The 18878-nt window shown below is 47.8% G+C and overlaps 1 protein-coding gene and 1 pseudogene across 4 annotated transcripts in view; one reads left to right on the plus strand and one right to left on the minus strand.

Moving 5' to 3' along the window:
* Positions 1-18878, plus strand: part of GCS2alpha (glucosidase 2 subunit alpha) — a 113773-nt gene that overhangs the window by 91935 nt on the left and 2960 nt on the right. For all 4 annotated transcript variants that reach the window (XM_055071687.2, XM_055071690.2, XM_055071688.1 and 1 more), the window contains 2 exons: positions 2947-3059; positions 3905-4005. In XM_055071687.2, coding sequence (XP_054927662.1) covers positions 2947-3059; positions 3905-4005 — 214 coding nt within the window. The remainder of the gene's footprint in view (positions 1-2946; positions 3060-3904; positions 4006-18878) is intronic.
* On the minus strand, positions 6011-16341 carry LOC140219471 (uncharacterized; annotated as a pseudogene).

The following is an 18878-nucleotide window of genomic DNA, read 5'->3' on the forward strand; positions in this document are numbered from 1 at the left end:
CAGATTTTTGGGCTAGTCGGTTCGTTGCATCAATTGGAGTCATAGCACTGGATTGACACGGACAAGAAAGACGACAGGACGTATGCTATGAACTGAATTTTATTTCGGAAAAGCATGGTACTTATACCGGTCAAACGAGTGGAAATCATTGCACGTGCAACCCAACATTTCCCAGATAAGCAGTTTCCCTTCCGCTTAGAGTAATCGACGGAGTGCTGACGCAGTTAACACCTTTGTTTGAAATCAAGCTTGCTTGTACAATTTCCCTCGTATCTTTATCTGTATTTCTAAATATGACTGCACAATCCTTAAACAGTGGTTTACACCCGCAATCATCACAATGCACGGAGACATGTCCATCTCGATAACAGTTCAATTTTTGCTTGTGTTCCCTTAGCCTGTCATTGAGGCATCTGCTTGTCTGCCCTGTGTACACTTTGCTGCACGAGCTATACCGACAGCTACCACTCCTCCCCCTCCTTCAGCTCTCTCTCTCTGTCTGTCCGTCCGTCCGTCCGTCCGTCTATCTATATGTGTGTGTGTGTGTTTGTGTGGAAGTTTTATACCACGCAAAGACAAACTCCTAACGCTCCCCAGACATGAATGCTTTAACGAGTGTGCATGTTATTGCGTCGCAGAAACACTTTGCTTAACTTCTGACAAAAGTTTTCCATTGCTAATACGTGCAGCCACTTTGCAACAAATTATGCTATTCTCTTTATGCCATGTTTAAAAATGATATTTAAAAAAAAAAGGACTTGCATTTTGTTAACAAATTCAGGCATTTATATTTATATAATGGAGTATGTCGATGACCTAGCTGGTACACGACTTGAAAAGACGAACAGTGCGAAAAACAGGGCCAAACAGAAACAAGACAGTGCACTATTGTGCGTCTTCTTGTTTGCAGGCCAGACTTTTTCTAGCCCAGGCAACGGTGGAGATAACCGTTGTTTTTCAGCCAGATCTTCCAGTGAATGGTATAGCCACTGCTACTTGCGGAAGAGTGAGGGCACTATTTAGCAAGTCGCCTATCGCTCGATCACACTTTCGGCGTTGTGGGCATGCTATGTTATTTTAGATTTTAAAATACAGGAGTGAAACTTTGCATTAGAACTTCGATAGTATTATATGATGCAAGCTTCATGCACTTTTGGTGACCTGCTGTCCGACTTGTTTGAAGATATGTTCGGAAGTAACTTGCGATCATGGTATTGTAGTCATCACGTGACACATATTGCTATTTGATCACACTTGTGAGGCAGACAGTTCGAAGGAAGGCTGCTTCCTGTTTAGAAGCCTTTGTGAAAATTACGGCATTCGTAGTGCGCAGTAAAATAAGGGCCAGTAGCTCCAAGAAATTTGAAAGTATCGTGCCGCCTAAGACCCATCTATTCTGAAAATTTCCAAGACGTTTAGTTAGGATAGGCTCACCACAGCAAGCAGCACGTGTTACGATGGGGTAGGTGAGCCTCAGCCAGGCGACTGACCACAGCCATGTGGTGTTGAGCGATTGGGTAGTGACGAGACGCTCTCCCTATGGCCATAATTATCTGCATTCCACCAACTTCGTTCTTCATGCTGTTTCATGCAACCCCCCCCCCCCCCCCCCCCCCCATCATATCTATCACCCGACTCCCCTTCTTAAAATTATTTTCCATTATGTAGTCACTGTCGCACTCTTCAACATTCACCGGGCTGTTGAATGGTGCTGTGGCCCCTAACATTCCTATATTTCTGTTTCCGTGTGAACTTCGAGGCCATTCACCTACCTGCTCTCCCACCTGTTTGTTGTAGCAGTTTCTTAGCTTCCCTGGCCTAGCACCCCCATTCTTGATATCTTTTGTGGTGCGCAAGTCAGTGTTCTATAGGTCTTTCTTTCTTGTCCCATTTTTTGCCCTGGTTTCATTCTTAACAGTGTGTACAAACTAGCCTAGCAGTAAGATCTTCTCAAGTAATTAACGTAATGAAAGTCGGAGACAAGGGAAAGAAAAAGAAGAAAAGCGATTCTCATGCGTTTCCTACACAAGCAAGTTGCAATATTTCCGAAATGCTTCTATTCCGCGCAGCGTGGTCGACAATTTGGCCAAGTACTGTAAAGGAAAAGCTCTTCAACAACACGAAGGCCTGGTAGGGAGCAACAATACCCCTAAAGTTTATGTACATGCTGGTCCCATCAATGTCTCTGTATTGAATTTTTAGTGCAGTCGGCTGCTGAACAGTTATGGTTAACATGATCCGGAATGAGGTAGAGGCGCACCACGAATGGGGCCACAATGTTCTGTGCATGGGAGAGAGAGGATTGCCCTGATGACACCCCCCTTCCCCCCTTCAAACCACCACTAGCGCCTGCCTTGCTTTCACATTCAAGCTTTCCCTTTCATCCATGTCATGCTTTCAGAGCCCACGTCCTGAAACTTTCTGTTCTATCGGAAATGGGGGAAGGGGAGGGTGTTTTGTTAGAAAATTTTGCATCCCCCTCCTACGCGAATGAGCTATACGAAGTAAGGATAGTAGATTTATCAGCTGCATAAATGTGTGAACATTCACTTACTTAGGAGCGACAGTTCACCTATGCTTTCGTTATCTGCAATATCTGTTGGCTTTATTTTGTTACTGCCACTTCCTCGTTCCCTCTGATTCTTCTTGCCTCAACAAGTGCTCTAACAGTTGATTGTACTGTGCAGTATTAGGGAAAAAACCTTGACTTTCATAATACAGCGTGTCATACAGTGAATTTATAAATAACATAATACATGGAAATTAATGTACATGTTCGAAGAAACTTAATATCATAACCTTTGTTACTTGAAGTTTCCCTGTACCAGCTGTTACTACCTCTCCTTTAGATATTTGCACCTTCCTGAACACGAAAGATGCAGATATGTGCGCAGTATCATTGGGATGAATCCATAGCTGTTAAAAATTCTAACTTTTTGTGCTCAGGGCAAACCTGCAGAGGGAATGTTGTACATTGATGACGGTGCAACCTTCGATTACAAGAAGGGAGACCTGCTGTTCCTTAAGTTCAAGTTTGCGGACAACATGTTGACGTCCAAGTGAGTGTTCACAACTCTCAATTTTCTCAACCTGCCGCAGTGGCTCAGTGGCTATAGAATTTTGCTCCTGGCCAAAAGGTCATGGGTTCGATTCCCATTCCTGCATAACTGCGGGGATAAAAGGCCAAAACTCTAGCGCGAAAACTTGATATAATCGTGTTGTGTGTGTCAATGAGAAAGGCCTTCCTCCCACTCTCTTACATTAGGGGAAGGACCCGCTGCTTATAGCTTGGTGACCGTGCTGCTGGACCACTGCTGTTGAGCACAGGGTCGTAGGGTTCGATTCCCATGGCTGCATTTCAGTAGAGGCAAAGTGCAAAGATGCTTGTGTACTTTGACTTGGATGCACGTTATGGAACCCCTAATGGTCAAACATTAACTGAGAGCCCTCCATTGTGGTGCCTTGTTGGTCTCACTGTGTTGCTTCTGGTCGTTAAACCAATTGAGTCAATTATCATTCAATTAGGAGGAGAAAAAAAATGATTAAGTCACATGCCACTGTCACTTCTGCTATCGTCAACTGTTGATGCATTCTGTCATCTCATGATTTGCCATTCGTGCCAGTATCACAGTTCCCGCTTCTAAAATTTTCCTCTGCACTCAAGCAAAGCCAAATAACACAGCGAATGATAAGCAGCTGCGGCACTGTTTGCAACTCCTTGCCGGTTGAAGCTCCTGTTGACACAGGAAGCTGAGTGAGGGATAAAACAAATTTCAGGTGCCAAGGAGGAGGGTAGATTGATAATGGTTAACCTAATTGGTAAAATGTTAAGAACATGTATGGATGTGTGTCAGCCCTCTTCAGTCCACACCCAATGCATCTGCGACATGTCCTTCCTTTGCAGGATCCTGGAGGGCCCAGGGAACTTCAAGACAAAAGCCTGGGTGGAGCGCGTGGTCATAGCTGGCTATCCTACGCGGCCTTCTGATGTCCAGCTCACTACGAGTAAGGCTTGCTTTTGTTACTCCCATATTTGAAGTCTGAGAGTCCTGCTCCTTTGGCAGTTAAAAGCTGTTTTGCATATTTGTACAGTACAGTAAGAACTAAGCATGTGCTGCAGGCACATGGAGCTGCAGCCCTAATACAGCTGCAAATGCCTGCTGAAGGTTAGTCAATGCACAACCGCACAGGGGCTGTAAGAGTTGGGTCGGCCATATTAAAAAGGGGTAGCTGGCCTACGCTGTCGTCCGCCTCATCCATGGTGAGAACATTGTTGAACAGAGGAGCAGGTACTTATTGAGAATGAAGAGTACAGGGCTTGTTTACCATAATTACATGAGAAATAGAGAATGTTATGTCTCAACAATTAACATGACTGAATCGAAGCACTCCAGATGAGCTGAAAAAAGTCTGCTTAAATCCCCTCTGTCCTCTGTAGGCCAGAGCAACCTACGGTCACATCTTCCTCTAATTGGAGCGTCCAAAGTCACCAAAGTCTTCGCCTTGAGGGCGAGGGTGTGCATAGTCACTCCGGTGCCTTTGTTTGCTGAACACGATGTGAGAATTGCCCTCAGGTGCACACGGTTCACTGCCCCAGAGACAGGAGGGGACGCTCGTTGACAGGAAAGTTCAAACTTGTCTCTGTCGACGCATCTTCAGCTCATGGAATGTCCTGCAATTAGCTGTTTTGTTTGACGGTCGGCTTGGGCGACTAGCAGCGGCTGTAAGGAAGAAGCATAGAGCGCACTTTTCCTGGAGTTTTTTGGTCCCAGCGTGATGGTTGGCGGCCAAGTAGCATCAATCAACCATATATTCATCAAACATGTTGCACCGTGGCGTCACCGCTAACCTGTCTTGAAGGGATGTACTGTTAGCTTCACAAAGCTGAAGCGATTCGTCACAGGAAAGCAGAAGTGGCTCAAAGTCCACTGACCCCGGTGGCTGATAGTAACGGGGCATAGACAGTTGCTGACACTACCAACCACAAGTCATCTGCTGCAAAGATGGATACATACTTCCACACTTGCCAGAAAGAAAAATTTGTATGTACTTTACACTCATGTGTTCCTTTTAACAGTGGATCACACTGTACATTATATTTAACTAAACTTGTCAGATTTGTTTAATTTACACCCGGCAGTTGTTAGAAGAGAAACAGCAGAGTTACATTATTTGGTGCCATGGCAGTGTCATCCCCAAATGGAATTATTGAACAGGAATCCCAGATCCCAGGAAATGAAAAATTATGTTAGTGTCTTCTTTAATGTTTATTTTGTGCAGTAGCATTATTTTTCATTTGTCATTAAGCTTAAATGAAAAAGCATGCTTAGATCAGTGCACTTCTTCCTACTGTTACTGTGTATATTGTTACACCAGAACAATCGGCATTGTACACGGTCGTATGTACGCAAAACTCCAAGGTGTCCCGCCATCTGTGCATCGTGAAGTTGTTTGAGAACATTGCATAGCAGATTACGAAGGACGAGGAGCAACTCAGGGCCGTCGGAGTTGATATTGCGGCGGTAGAGGATGCAGTCTTGCAGCATGAACATGCGGCACGTGCCGTCGGTGCTGCCAGATTGCACTCCAGCGATGATGGACTATAAGGATTCGTCGCGTTGTTGTTCAGCGAGCATGTCGGTCATGTCAGTAAAAGCCATCACGCAGGTCACTGGATCATGCGCAGCAGGATCAGGAGAATCCACAGGGTGACAAGAGAGGCAGTCAGCGTCCTTGTGCAGACATCTAGACTTATAGTTGACAACAAATGAAAATTCCTGCAGCCGCAAAGCCCAGTGACCAAGCCGTCCTGTTGGGTCTCGGAGGGAGGACAGCCAGCAGAGGGTGTGGTGGTCTGTAAAGACCTAAAACGTGCGGCCATACAAATACAGTCGACTCCCGTTAATACGAAGTTCACGGGGACCGCAAAAAACTTCGAATTAAACGAACTTCCAATTAAGCACAAAGCACAAAAACAGCACTTTATTGGTAGCGAAATCGAGTATTTTCCCTAAGAAAAATAGTTGGTCATCTTGCTCTGTTTCATCTTGCCAAATTGCGCTGCTGAAAGCAAGTTCTGCAGGCTGTAGATGTGGCGGAACGCTTCTTCCGCGTTACCTTCAGCGGCAAGGAAGCGCTCCGCGAGAGCAAGGCCTGCAGCTGTATCGGCAGCCTTAGGTGGCGGCTCGTCTTCTACGTCATAGTCGCTTTCCTGGGGCTGAATAATCTCCACCATCTCTTTATCCGTTTGTGCACCGCACGTTTCGACCGCCTTGTCTACGGCAACGTAATCTTCAAAATTGACGTCCCCGAGAGCATCACCAAGATCAGTGCTGTCAAGCTTGCTTGTTGACGCTTCCTCCGATGAAATTGCAGAGGCATCCTCCGAAGAAGCTGTCACAAAACCGCAAGCCCTGAAGCAGTTTGCGATTGTTTCTTGCTTCACACGATCCCATGCTCGCGCTAACATGTGAATGGCACTGAGCAGGCTCACCTCGTATTTTGCGGAATTATTCATGCACAAAATCATGCGCTCGAGGAGGTGCCGCCTGTCGGGACCTTAACATTCTTGATGATGCCTTGGTCCATTGGCTGCAAAACAGCTGTTGTGTTTGCAGGCACAAATGCGAGGCGTATTGCACTTAAGGCTGGCACATTCATTTGAGCACTGCAGTGACCCACAAGGAACAACACCTTGTGGTTCGAAGAAGCAAACTTGCGGTCCAATTTCGTTATCCAGCTCTTGAAGATTTCGGCCGTCATCCACGCGTTCTTGTTCGACTCATAGTCCACAGGCACCGTCATTATGCCTTTAAAACACCTTGGCTTGGCGGCTTTCCCGATCACAAGTAAGCGACATCGTTCCGTGCCAGTCATGTTTGCCGCGATCAGCACCGACACCCTCTCCTTGCTGCGTTTGCCCCCAGCACAGTCGTCGTCCTTGAATGTCAGGGTATTCTCTGGTAGAAGCCGATAGAAGAGTGCAGTCTCATCTGCATTGAAGATGTCTTCCAGTCTGTATTCGCCGAGATATTCACGCAGCTTTCCGTCCTTCTACGTGGCGCATGTTTCCTGGTTAACGGACGCTTTTTCACCACACACGCTCTTAAAGACCAGGTCATGGCGATCTTTAAAGCGTGGCAGCCATCCATATGACGAAACGAAGTCATCGATCCCCAACATTGTGGCAAGCATTCGGGCTTTCATCACAACAATGTCTCCGCTGAGAGGAAGTTTGTTGCTCTGGGCCTCCCTAATCCAAACCAGCGGAGCCTTCTCCAACTCTGGGTAAGCGCCGGTGCGCATTCGCTTCCGAGACGTCTTGAACTTGTCGTTCTCAAATGCATCCATTATTGTGCGCTTGTTCTTGATGTAGTTTGAGAGCGTGTTCGGCTTGATCCCGTACTTCCGCGCTATGTCTTGTTTAGCGGCACCTCCCTTCTCAACTTCCTTCAAAACCTCGACTTTCGTTGCCAGGTCGAGCGTGCGATAAGAGCCACGGTTTGCTATGGCTATCAACTGTGCGACTATGTACATTCAATTCCGAAGCATAGGATCACCCGCGGAACTACCTAGCCAACGAGCTACACACACAAAGGCCCTCAACCAACACACGCCACAGCACACGCCTCGACATACGCTGCGCGCGCCGCACGCTGCAAGCCTAATCTCGCACAATCTTGCCACTGCCAGTATGCAGCGCTGCGTGCACCTATGGCATCCGCGTGGCCTCCGCAATCAGCTCCGGCGACGCGCAGCAGCCGCTTCGCCGCCGGAGCTGATCGCAGAAGCTACGGCAGCCGTAGCAATGAATAATCGCGCCGCTCCAAGAAGGGCGGCGTTGCGGACGGCTGCGGTGACGAAGACACCAACGCCGAACACGGAGCTGTTGCAGCACTTGAAAAATTTGCACATTCTACCAAAGAATGACGGTCACCTCGAGCATCCTGGCTGAAATTAACTTCCAATTAAACAATATTACTGGATGAGGACTTCGAATTATCGAGCGATTCCTTCCATAGGATTAAATGCAAGACTGACGGGACCAGCACTTCACTTCTAATTAACCGAAAATTCAAATTAAGCGGCTTCGAATTATCGGGAGTCGACTGTATGGCCGGAAATTGGCAACAGCTCAAACTAAAACCAAGCACTCCCGCTCGGTGATGGAGTAATTTCTCTCTGGAGGTGACAGCAGGTGGCTGGCATAAGCTGTCACGCACTCGGTACCATTCTGCTGTTGGGCGAGAACAGCGCCAATGCCGTGGCCACTCGCATCAGTGTGGACTTTGGTCGGTGCAGATGGATCAAAGTAGGCAAGTATGGGAGGGGTGGTCAGAAACCCGATGAGAGCGGCAAACTCATGAGCCTGCTCTGGGTCCCATGAGACTGGCGTATTCTTCCTTAGAAGATCTGTCAAAGGCCGAGCAACGCCTGCGAAGTTTTCGACGAAATGGCAAAAGTAAGAACACAGGCCGACGAAGCAGCGTATGTCAGAAGTAGAACATGGCACAGGGAAACTGTGAATTCGCAAACTTTTCCGGATCTTGTTGCACACCGGATGCGTCAACGAGGTGTCCCAACATGGTAACCTGACGGCACCTGAATTGACATTTCGTGGAGTTCAGTTGGAGGCTGGCTTTTTGGAAGACCGCAAAAATGGCAGCGAGTCGGGTAAGGTGGCTGTCAAATGTGGGAGAAAAAGCAATGTCACCAAGATAACAAAGACAGGTGGTCCATTTGTAGCTTCGCAGAAGAGAGTCCATCATACGTTCGAATGTCGCAGGAGCATTGGGTAGGCCAAAGGTCATGACTTTGAACTGGTATAAACCATCAGGCGTGATGAAGGCAGTCTTTTTGCGGTCCATTTCATCAACTGGAATCTGCCAGTAGCCAGATCGAAGATCAATGGACGAGAAGTATTTAGCTCCGTGCAAGCAGTCGAAGGTATCATCGATGCGTGGTAGTGGGTAGACCTCTCTTCGCGTGATGTTGTTTAAGTGGCGATAATCAACGCAAGAACGCCAAGTACCATCTTCTTTTTCACAAGGACGACAGGCGAAGCCCAAGGGCTAGCTGATGGCTTGCTGACCCCTTTGCGGAGCATTTTGTCCACTTCTGATTGGATGACTCTACATTCAGCATGCGATACACAATAAGGACACCGACGAATAGGATTCGTGTCTCCAGTGTTTATATGGAACAGTGTTGGTGAACAACAGATGTTTGGCCTAAAGGCCTGCGCCAAATTCAAAGATGGCACTGTATGATTCGAGCAGGAGAAATATGTCCATGGCTTGTGCAGAGGTGAGGTCTGGTTCAATCACTTTTGCGAAGTCATCCATTAAGGAACCAGAGCTGTGAGCTGCAATTGGCGCTAATAAACCATTCTTGGCATTCAGACTCTCAATGTCAAATTCGGAAGTACTAGAAACTGTGGGCTTCTCACCCGTGCTCTTGGGACAAAGGAACGACAAAACAGTAGTGCAAACCATCACAAAGGCATTTATTGCACCTTTCATAGATCAATGCCTGCTAGCCGAGTTGCTATCCATAAAACATGCCGATGGGCGTGCGACAAATCGCGGAAGTCAGACTCACCACAACCGGATAACGAGCCAATATGTTTGCCCCATGCATGGACACCAACGCCTGGTCGTTCGCGCGTGCGGTCACGCAAACGGTGGCGCATTCGAAGGAGGCCACGTGAGATGGTCTCGCAGAAGCATGGATCCTCACGCACGGAAGGTTCGTGCCACTTGCCGACCCACAGCCGAAGAGGAAGCGCCTTGTCGTTCCGCACCGAAGTAACCCCGCTGGTAGACAGCGTTAGCAGCGCAACACTCGCACCATCTCTCGTACTGCGCCTCAACCAGACTGACTGCCGCGGGCACCACGCAGGCCACACGGCGATGCCGGATTGCAGGAGACGGGAGCTATGCGGAAAAACAACATATCAGGGTACGTGTGAGAGTCGCGCATCCCCACAAAACGCTGGGCAAGAACATGCCAGCCGGAAGCACTTGAGGGCACAGGCTGAAATTCAGAAGCGGTAGAACGATGTCGTTATTAGTAACCGTGACCACCGTATGCGAAACAGCAACCTTCCAGTTCAAAAGCACGTTGACGATGGGACGAAGCACATATTCAGTGTCAGGAACCAGTGGCTGTGCGGTCAGTGACTTAAGTGACTGGCTCGGGTGACAGGCGCACGTCATGAAGCGAGCACAAGTGCGGTGGGGAGGTGCTACGCGCATCAGAATTGAAGCGGTTCCAACTGAAGAATGCCGGTTGCGCAGTCGATGAGAGCAGAATGATTGGATAAAAAGTCCAATCCAAGGATAACATCGTGAGGGCAGTTGTCAATCGCAGCAAAGGGAACAGAAGTAGGGCGGCCGGCTATACTTAAACAGGCACTACACTTTCCAAGAACAACCAGCACGCCGCTGTCGGTCACACGAAGCACTCAGGCAGCCGCTGGGGTGAGGACCTTCTGTAAACGTCTACACATCACATCACAGATACATGAGCTCCAGTGTTGACGAGTGCTTGGACAGGTATGCCGTCTATTTTGTCAATTACACTTCTCCTCGTGGGCACAGACAGAGAATTTGCTGCAGTAGTAGTAGGCAATGCAGCACCACCTCCGAGGGCTGCATTTCTTAGTTCTCCGAAAGGGTGCAGCCAAAAGCCACAGGGGACGAAAGGCGATGTGGTTGCGGCGGACGGGAAGATGGGCGACATGCTTGCGGTGTACAAGACTGGTGTCTGCGCAGCGATGGTGAGCGACTGTACTACGTGTTCCTAGCAGAGTTGTCGGCGCTGTTACACTCGGCAGTGGGCGAAGGGGACAGCTTGCGTCGTCTGGGACCCATTAACGAAAAAAAATATTAAAAAACTGGAAAACATAAACAGGCTTGCCGTCCGCTACATATATAATTGTTATGGACGTTATGACTCCCCCTCTCAATTGATTAATGAAAATAATATTGCCACCCTAGAATCCCAAAGAAAGGCAGCACGCCTAACTTGGCTTTTCCGCCTTTGGAAAAGGGAACTACAACTTGGTCATTCACCTTGTCTCCAGCCGCTACCAGCTAGAGCTACCAGAAATTATCACCCCGACAAGATAATTCCTATTTTCGCGAGTACAAGTTGCCTTAAGTATTCCTTCTTTCCTAGAACAATAAATGATTGGAACTCTCTGCCGGCCGATGTATTCCTGTCTAATAACATATTACATGCCATTGAAAAACTGCATTTCAAATAAACATGTGACCGCATGAGTACTTTCATGCGTGTTATGAAAAAAAGAAAAAAACTGTAAACTGGTACTGTAAATAATTCTCTCCTTTCAATTCAATGCCTTGCATTGTATGCTTGTAGAATGTGTTATTTATGTATTTATACCATCCTTCAATGTATGTACCTCATATGATTCAATGTATTTCATATTTCATATGCACTTCTTTTCTTTGAACGTATTTAATTGCATTACTGTATGAACGAATTCCCTCCTGCCTGGGTCACAAGTTGGCCGGCAGTATTCTGTAAATAAAAATAAAGAAACATTGCGGGCATTTCCATCAAAACGGCTCAGGCTGGTCAGCGTGCGAGGTGTTGAGGGCTACGAGTTGCAACCGTATCGGGCGACATGACCAATGCGGCAACAGGTGAAACATATCAGCTGGTCGTCTGCAGTTCTCCATTCGGTTGGGTTGCGATAATGCAGAGAGAAGCTTCGGGGTGGAGCGAAAATAGCAGAAGGGTGTTCATTGGCTCTGGCGTTGGCGACAGCACAAACAGAATGTAGACCAATGTTTTCAAGTTCCTGGCAAACGATTGCTTGTACGAGAGGAACTGAAAAAGGGGTAGCATCAGGGCTACGCGAACAGAAAGCTGCGGGCGCCATCGAGTCCAGTTCACATTGAACAATTCATGCCACGTCCTGTGATGGCAACGTATGCTGCTCTGCAGGTTGATCACACGGCGACGTTGCAGCAGTATTGGGAAGTCTGGCGATTGGTTGCAGGACGCGTCGGCTTTTGGCCTGCTCAATTGTCGGCACTCTTTGATGATACCATCAACTGTAGAGCAGCTTTTGCACATGAGCAGATTAAGGGGGGAGACTACCCTTGGGTACGAACTTTTTTGTTTATTGAGATATCTTAATGAAATTTTCAGGATAGACTCATAGCAAAAGCATTTGGAGAACTACAAAATTTCATGCAGTTATATTCACTGGTTCTCAAGTTACACCAATATGTCAGAATGGTGCACATGGTTTTCTCATTCCAGGCCTGGAGAATTTTCAAAAGGTGCTGCAACTGTGAAATTCACTATGATAATTCCCACATGAATACCTCGGGACAAGACAGAGCCCATTTTTTTAATTTTCTTGCTGAAGAATTTTAGCAGACCACCAAATTTAGTGTTAGTGATTAAGATTTTATCAATCAAATTTTGATTAAGTACCCTATTTATTCGAATCTAGGCCGATAGTTTTTTTCAAATAATCATATTCCAAACTCTAGGGTCGGCTTAGACTCGAGGATATTAAAAAATGCGCCAGTTTTTCATTGAAACTGCTAAATATGGTGCATAGCTAGCGCCATCTAGAAAAGTCAGTATCGCAGCCGCTACTAGCCATGCCAGTAGCCAACCGTACACAAACAAGGTTGCCATTTTGACCTGCGTCATGTCGGCTATATCGGTGTGCGGCGTGGTGTTATCGCAATGGCACCAAGCAGGAGATGCCACTACAGTGCCGCTTTCAAGCGAAAAGTTGTGATAGCCGCAGAGGCATCGTCGAACCTTCAAGCCAGGCGGGACTTCGGCATCGACGAGAAGAATGTTCGTCGTTGGAGGGGACAACGACAGCAGCTTTCTGCGTGCGCCGCAACGAGGATGGGGATGGCGTTTAGCGGACCAAAGGAAGGCCATCACCACGAAGTGGACAGTTTTTGCCGACTTTGTTCGGACGCAGAGAGCAGCTGCCCTTCCAGTGACAACAGAAGTGCTCCAAAAGAAAGTTAGGGTACTTTCGAGGGAGCGAGGCCTAACGCCAAAGGATTTCAAAGCCAGCCGGGGCTGGCTTCAGAAATTCGTGAAGCGCTTCGGCTTCAGCCTCCAACGTTGCACTTCAATCACCCAGAAGATGCCAAGCGATTTCGAAGAAAAACTTATAGCTTTTCAGCGCTATGTGCTGCGAAAGAGAAAAGCGGCAGGCTACAACCTTGGGCAAATCGGCTGTGCCGACCAGACGGCTGTGTATTTCGATATGCCAGTGGCGTACCCCGTGAATGAAAAGGGTGCCAAGGAGGTGAAGGTGCGCTCTGCGGGCTATGAGAAGCAGCGCACAACTGTGATGCTGTGTTGCACAGCTGATGGACATAAACTCCCTCCTTATATGATATTTAAAAGGAAGACACTGCCTGCTCGAGAAACTTTCCCAAGAAATGTCATTGTGCAGGCAAATGAGAACGGGTGGATGACGGGTGCGATGGTGGAAGAGTAGGTTAAGATTGTATGACGGACGGCGTCCAGAAGCCCTTTTGACAAAGAACTCGCTCCTTGTTGTCGACTCTTACTGTGGGCACTTGACCGACAACGTGAAGGCTGCACTCGCCCAAGTGAACACGGACCTCGCTGTCATACCAGGCGGCATGACGGGCCAGTTGCAGCCACTTGATGTCTGCATCAACAAACCTTTCAAGAATCGTCTGCGGAAATATTACACGGACTGGTTGACTGGCGAAGAGCACATGCTAACGGCAACGGGCCGCATCAAATGTGCATCGCTATCGCAGCTGGCGGGCTGGGTAGCTGCAGCGTGGGACGACATCCCAGGTACTTTGATTGTGCGCGCCTTTAAAAAGTGCAGCATATCTAATGCACTTGACGGTACCAAAGATAGTGCACTGTTTGAAGATGACAGTGACAAGGAACACAGCGACGAGTCTAGCAGTGACGACGACGTTGAATGAGCTCTGCATGTTCAGATTCAGCAAATGTTGTTTGCATTTTGTGAACGCTGTCCTCACTTTTTTTCTTCGGCCTACATTCAAGGTAATATATATATATATATATATATATATTTTTTTTTTTGGCTTCGGATTTTAGGGGGTCGGCTTAGAATTGGGGTCGGCCTAATTCGAGCAACTACGGTATAACAAATCACAAACACAATATATATAAAAAAATGGTCTTGTCTTGCCCTCAGAAATTTACTCAGATGCACAGTAAAAAAAAAACTTCGGGAAATTTGATGAGCGGTTACAGATATGGCTGGAACAAGCAGCCTCACCAGCCAAAAAAAGTCATTTTGAGAAAATGAGCTTTGAAAGTTTTGAGCACTAATATTGGCATAAAATGAGCCTGCAGCGTAACTAAAGATGTCTTTAGGCACTCTCTTCTTTTGCCGCCTTTCCACCTTCTCTTGCTATCGCGTATTGGCCTTTTTCAAGCGCAGAGAATCTTTCTCGGCTGCCAGTTGAATGGCCAGGTGGCCAGGTGTTAGCCCCACTGATGAACATAGCTCTTGGGTGGCCCTGTGGCAGCCAGCATTATATCTTGAAAACTGCCTCATGCAGTGCTGTCTCCACTGCAATCAGCGACGCATGCTGCTCTTTGGGCATCAGGGACCACAGCACGGAGTGAAATGATTCTGATGCATTCTGAGTCTTTGCTCCCAGGCAGCATTGCAGAAGAGAAGCCTGTGAGAGGCGCTCATAAACAGGTAGCAGTGCTTCTGCAACATAGCCTGGAAGATTGTACCGATGCTTCGGAGGCGGCATACCATCACTCTTGCTGGCGTTATGACGACACCACGAGCCTGCACCCTCGGGCCACAAGTCGTGGTGAGGATCCTCGTTCGTCGATGTCACGTGGTGGTACGATGCCATCACTGCACGCTGCATTGCAGCCACATCGTTGGAATTGTTCCATAGGGCCCAGCCATAATAGTCGGTTAACTTGTTGATGAGAACCTTTGTCAGCCTGCCCTTCCCTCCTAAAGCCTTGTCACTTTTCTGCACAAGGTTACGCAGTGCTGTCCCCATCCTCTTCTGGACGTGGTTCAGGCATACCTCTTTCGAAATGGGGCCAGTCCATAAACATTTTCTTGCACAAGGGCAGAGAAGGTGGCACTATCTCCGTGAGACACGAGCATTGTGTAACGGAGATTGTGCTTTGGCACCGAACGTGAGAAAAGGATGACAGCTGCCTCAACCTCCATCCACCGAGACTTAGAGTCAGTGTTTTTCTGGCACACATGATCCTCCTGCCAGCTTGTGTAGCCTGGGTCTCCAGGCTTTGGTCCTACTTGGCAACCAAGGCACTGATTTTATAAAACAATGGCATCCAAGATGAGGCCCGTATGATATTCAGTCATTGCACCAACTCCAATATGGGATGTGTGGCCATGCTTGTGCCATGTTCCATCAAAGCTTACTGTGATATCCCTGCTGAAATATAGATCCATTTCCTTGTAGGTGGTTTTCACAGAAGAAGCAGATTCTGCATAGAACTTGTCTATGCACTGTGTCTGCAGTTCCCTGAATTTCTTCAAGTGCTTCTGAAAAGTCTTATGATGCAGGCTACCATGGGACACGTTCATCGCTGCCCAAATATCATTGAGGGCCGTGTCCCTTCCCTATCTGTTTCGTTGCCACAATGTCTCTTACATTCACGTCAAAGGCCATTAAGTCATCCTGACGAGCAGAACTCTATGAGCTTGCAACTACTCCACAATGTAAATATAGCAGCTCAGGCTTTGTTGCTAGTCCAAGTTGAACCTTCATCCCAGTTGCGAAGCATCGTTCGCACGGGGTCCCGAATAGCAGGTCGTCTAGGGCATCGACTTGTGCAAGGCTCAATTTTTCGCGTTCACTTGTAGCGGTGGCAGCTTCAGGATCGCGCTCCATTGCTTGAAATTTTCGCTCCGTCGCTGACATAGTGCCAAGTCCTCGCTGCACAGCAGCACGTTTTTTATCCGCCGCCTCTTTCTCCTCACACGTCGGGAAATGTGCTTTCAGTGCACAGTGAATGACACGAGCACACTGTCTGGGGCAGATGTGGATGTGGAAGCCGCTGTCGATGAGCACGCGACACCAGGCGCACTCATCACGACAAATTCTTGCGCTTGTGGAGCAGGAGTCACGTTGCTAGAAGCGTTCACACAGCCACACTCTTGCGTAGATAAAGCAGAAGCTGCCCCACAGGAACCATCCGTACGATCATCGTCGGTACATGGGCGAGCGGTGAGCTTCGCCATGCAGGCGAGCTTCATAGAACGCTTCCTTGCACCGACGCATGTAGCGTCTTGAGTTTCTTTGGGCGCATTGTGGCCGACCGCACAACAATCGACAGGCTAAATGCAATAACGTTCTCGTAAAGACTGTTGAAAATCGTCTCATAAAGATGGTAGAAACTTGGAGAATATGCAAACGGCTGCAGAGACAGACGATGGCAAGCGGAACACACAAAGGGCGCCAGCGATGGAGGAGCCGAAGCAGACGACGGCCGGACGCATTATGCAGGAGACCACTACGTCATCGCACACAGCAGCCAATTGGAGTCATGGGCTCCCCAAGCTCTCCTGAGTCCTCCAGTCATGAGCGATTTACGCCGCTCCCGCGCTGCCGCCGCCGTGGCTGGTGGGGAAAAAAAAGCACAGAACTGCATGAACAAAACACCAAAATGGCGGCGCTCGGGGGAGTGGTGGAGAAATGGTGTTCGCGCCACATAAGGGTATTTTGAGTGCTCGCTCGCTGCTCGAGGGTTGCCGCGGCTTGTTATAAACTTTATTTGAAATAGTTTCGCGATGAATTAGACATTGATATTTACAGAAATGGTAGATTATAAGACATACTGCCTGAATGTGTGGTTTCCCAAAAATCAATATTTTCGCGATTTTTCGGTTTTCAAAGGTCGCGTCCCCCCTTAAAGGCGTCGTCAGCAATTCCCTTCAGCACATGCTCGACCTTCTCAGTTTCTGTCATGTTGTGAGCGGCTTTACAGCAACAAAAAAAGCGCCAGCACCTCCTGGATGTACGAGACATAGGACTCTGTGGGGGATTGGGCACGGAAGGCCAGTTCCTGCTTTGCAGCACTATTACAGCCGGTTGGTTTGCCAAACAACCCTGTCAACTTTTTTTTGTATTGGTCCCAGCTGGTTAGCTCCTCTTTGTGGTTTTCGTACCACACCTTTGCTGTGCCTCGTAGGTAGAACAACAGGTTAGCTAGCATAAGCGTAGGGTCCCATCTGTTGATTCCACTCGTGCGTTCGTACATAGCCACCCATTCTTCCATGTTGGCACCATTGGTCCCGCAGAAAGTTCCAGGATACTTGGGTTGCACAACCACAACTGAAGTGGACAGCGACGTAGCTGTTCACGGTGACATTGGAGGTGGCAACGGCGTTGATCACTGTCATTCATGGTGGGAACAGAACGACCACTGCGGAGCTCCGTTTCCAGCCGTGTTACCCAGCAGCTCCCACCAATATGTAGACAACATGGGGATGTTGGGAGTATAGACAGAGTATAGAAATTCATCTAATCGAGCAGTTGGGTATCTCCGACGTAACCTGCGCGTGACACCTTCTTCCTTAATATTACTAGCTTATAAAACATTTGTGCGACCTAAACTTGAATACGCTTGCGCAGTATTTGACCCCCATCAATCTAACCTTATCTCAGCCGTTGAATCTGTTCAGAATCGTGCCACTCGCTTTATTCTTTCAATCTACTCGCGATACTCAAGCATATCCGCCTTGAAGTTGCAACTAAAACTTCCTTCTCTCGCTTCCCGTCACCGAATTTCACGTCTCTGCCTTTATCACAGGTTTTTCCATTGTTCGCCCCGTGACAGCAAGCTCATCCTACCAGTACGTCGAACACCCCGCACAGGCCATCCAAACAGCGTCATCCCGCATCGTTCCCAAACAACTACATTTCAGAAATCATTCTTTGTCCATACAGCTCACGACTGGAATCACCTTCCCTCTGACTTAGCACTAATCCCTGATCCAGCCCATTTCAAGACTGCCATCGAGGAAGCCATGATTCGAGGAGCCATTGTCATGATTCTCATGTAACATTCATTGTTAACCGCCGTTCTTGCGCCCACCCCTCATGTAATGTCCTGCCAGGGGCCCTTGAGGTTCAGATAAATAAATAAATAGGCAGACTGTATTTACAATACAAGCAGTCAATGTAATTAAGATGGCTGACCAGCAACATCACGCAGCAGCCAGTGTCTTGCAATCTTCTTCTTCCTTTCTCTTCTTTTATCCTTCCGTAACAATATTTAATGACACAGTTTCATATACAGGCTGAAGCAAGCAAAAACCTCCTTCTGAATTTCGATAAGAATTACCGTATTTTTGCACCTATAAATAACCCATACCAAAAATTTTTTTAAATAAGCAGTAATGTCGGGATGCAAATTATATGCGAATTTCGTCCTGAAGTGCGGCTTCATGGCAGCACGAGCACACTGCCGTGAAACGACTCAAGGCAGGGATCTCCGCTATTCAAAGTTTCGTTATCTCCTAGCGAACCCCGTCCTCTCCCCACACCTGTGGGTTGAAGCTCCCTTCACCCCTCTTTCATGATTGCCCATTGTCGTCCTCTTTACAGCTTGCCACTTTGCTTTTAATAGTTATCAATTTGTGCACACGGCATCCGCAAATTCATACATCACCCATTCTCGTGGCGCTTCCTCAGTCACCATGAACTGCGTCGCAATATGGCAATGAGCCAAATTGCCGTAGAGATTTTCAGCTTCGTTGCGTTCACTCCATTGCTGTTGCCTATGTGAGGGCTACTCCTTGCATGCTGTCATTCTCTGTCATGTGAATGCTAGCTCAGAAGTGA

This window comes from Dermacentor andersoni, chromosome 7, assembly GCF_023375885.2.
Source record: "Dermacentor andersoni chromosome 7, qqDerAnde1_hic_scaffold, whole genome shotgun sequence".
Lineage (NCBI taxonomy): Eukaryota > Metazoa > Arthropoda > Arachnida > Ixodida > Ixodidae > Dermacentor > Dermacentor andersoni.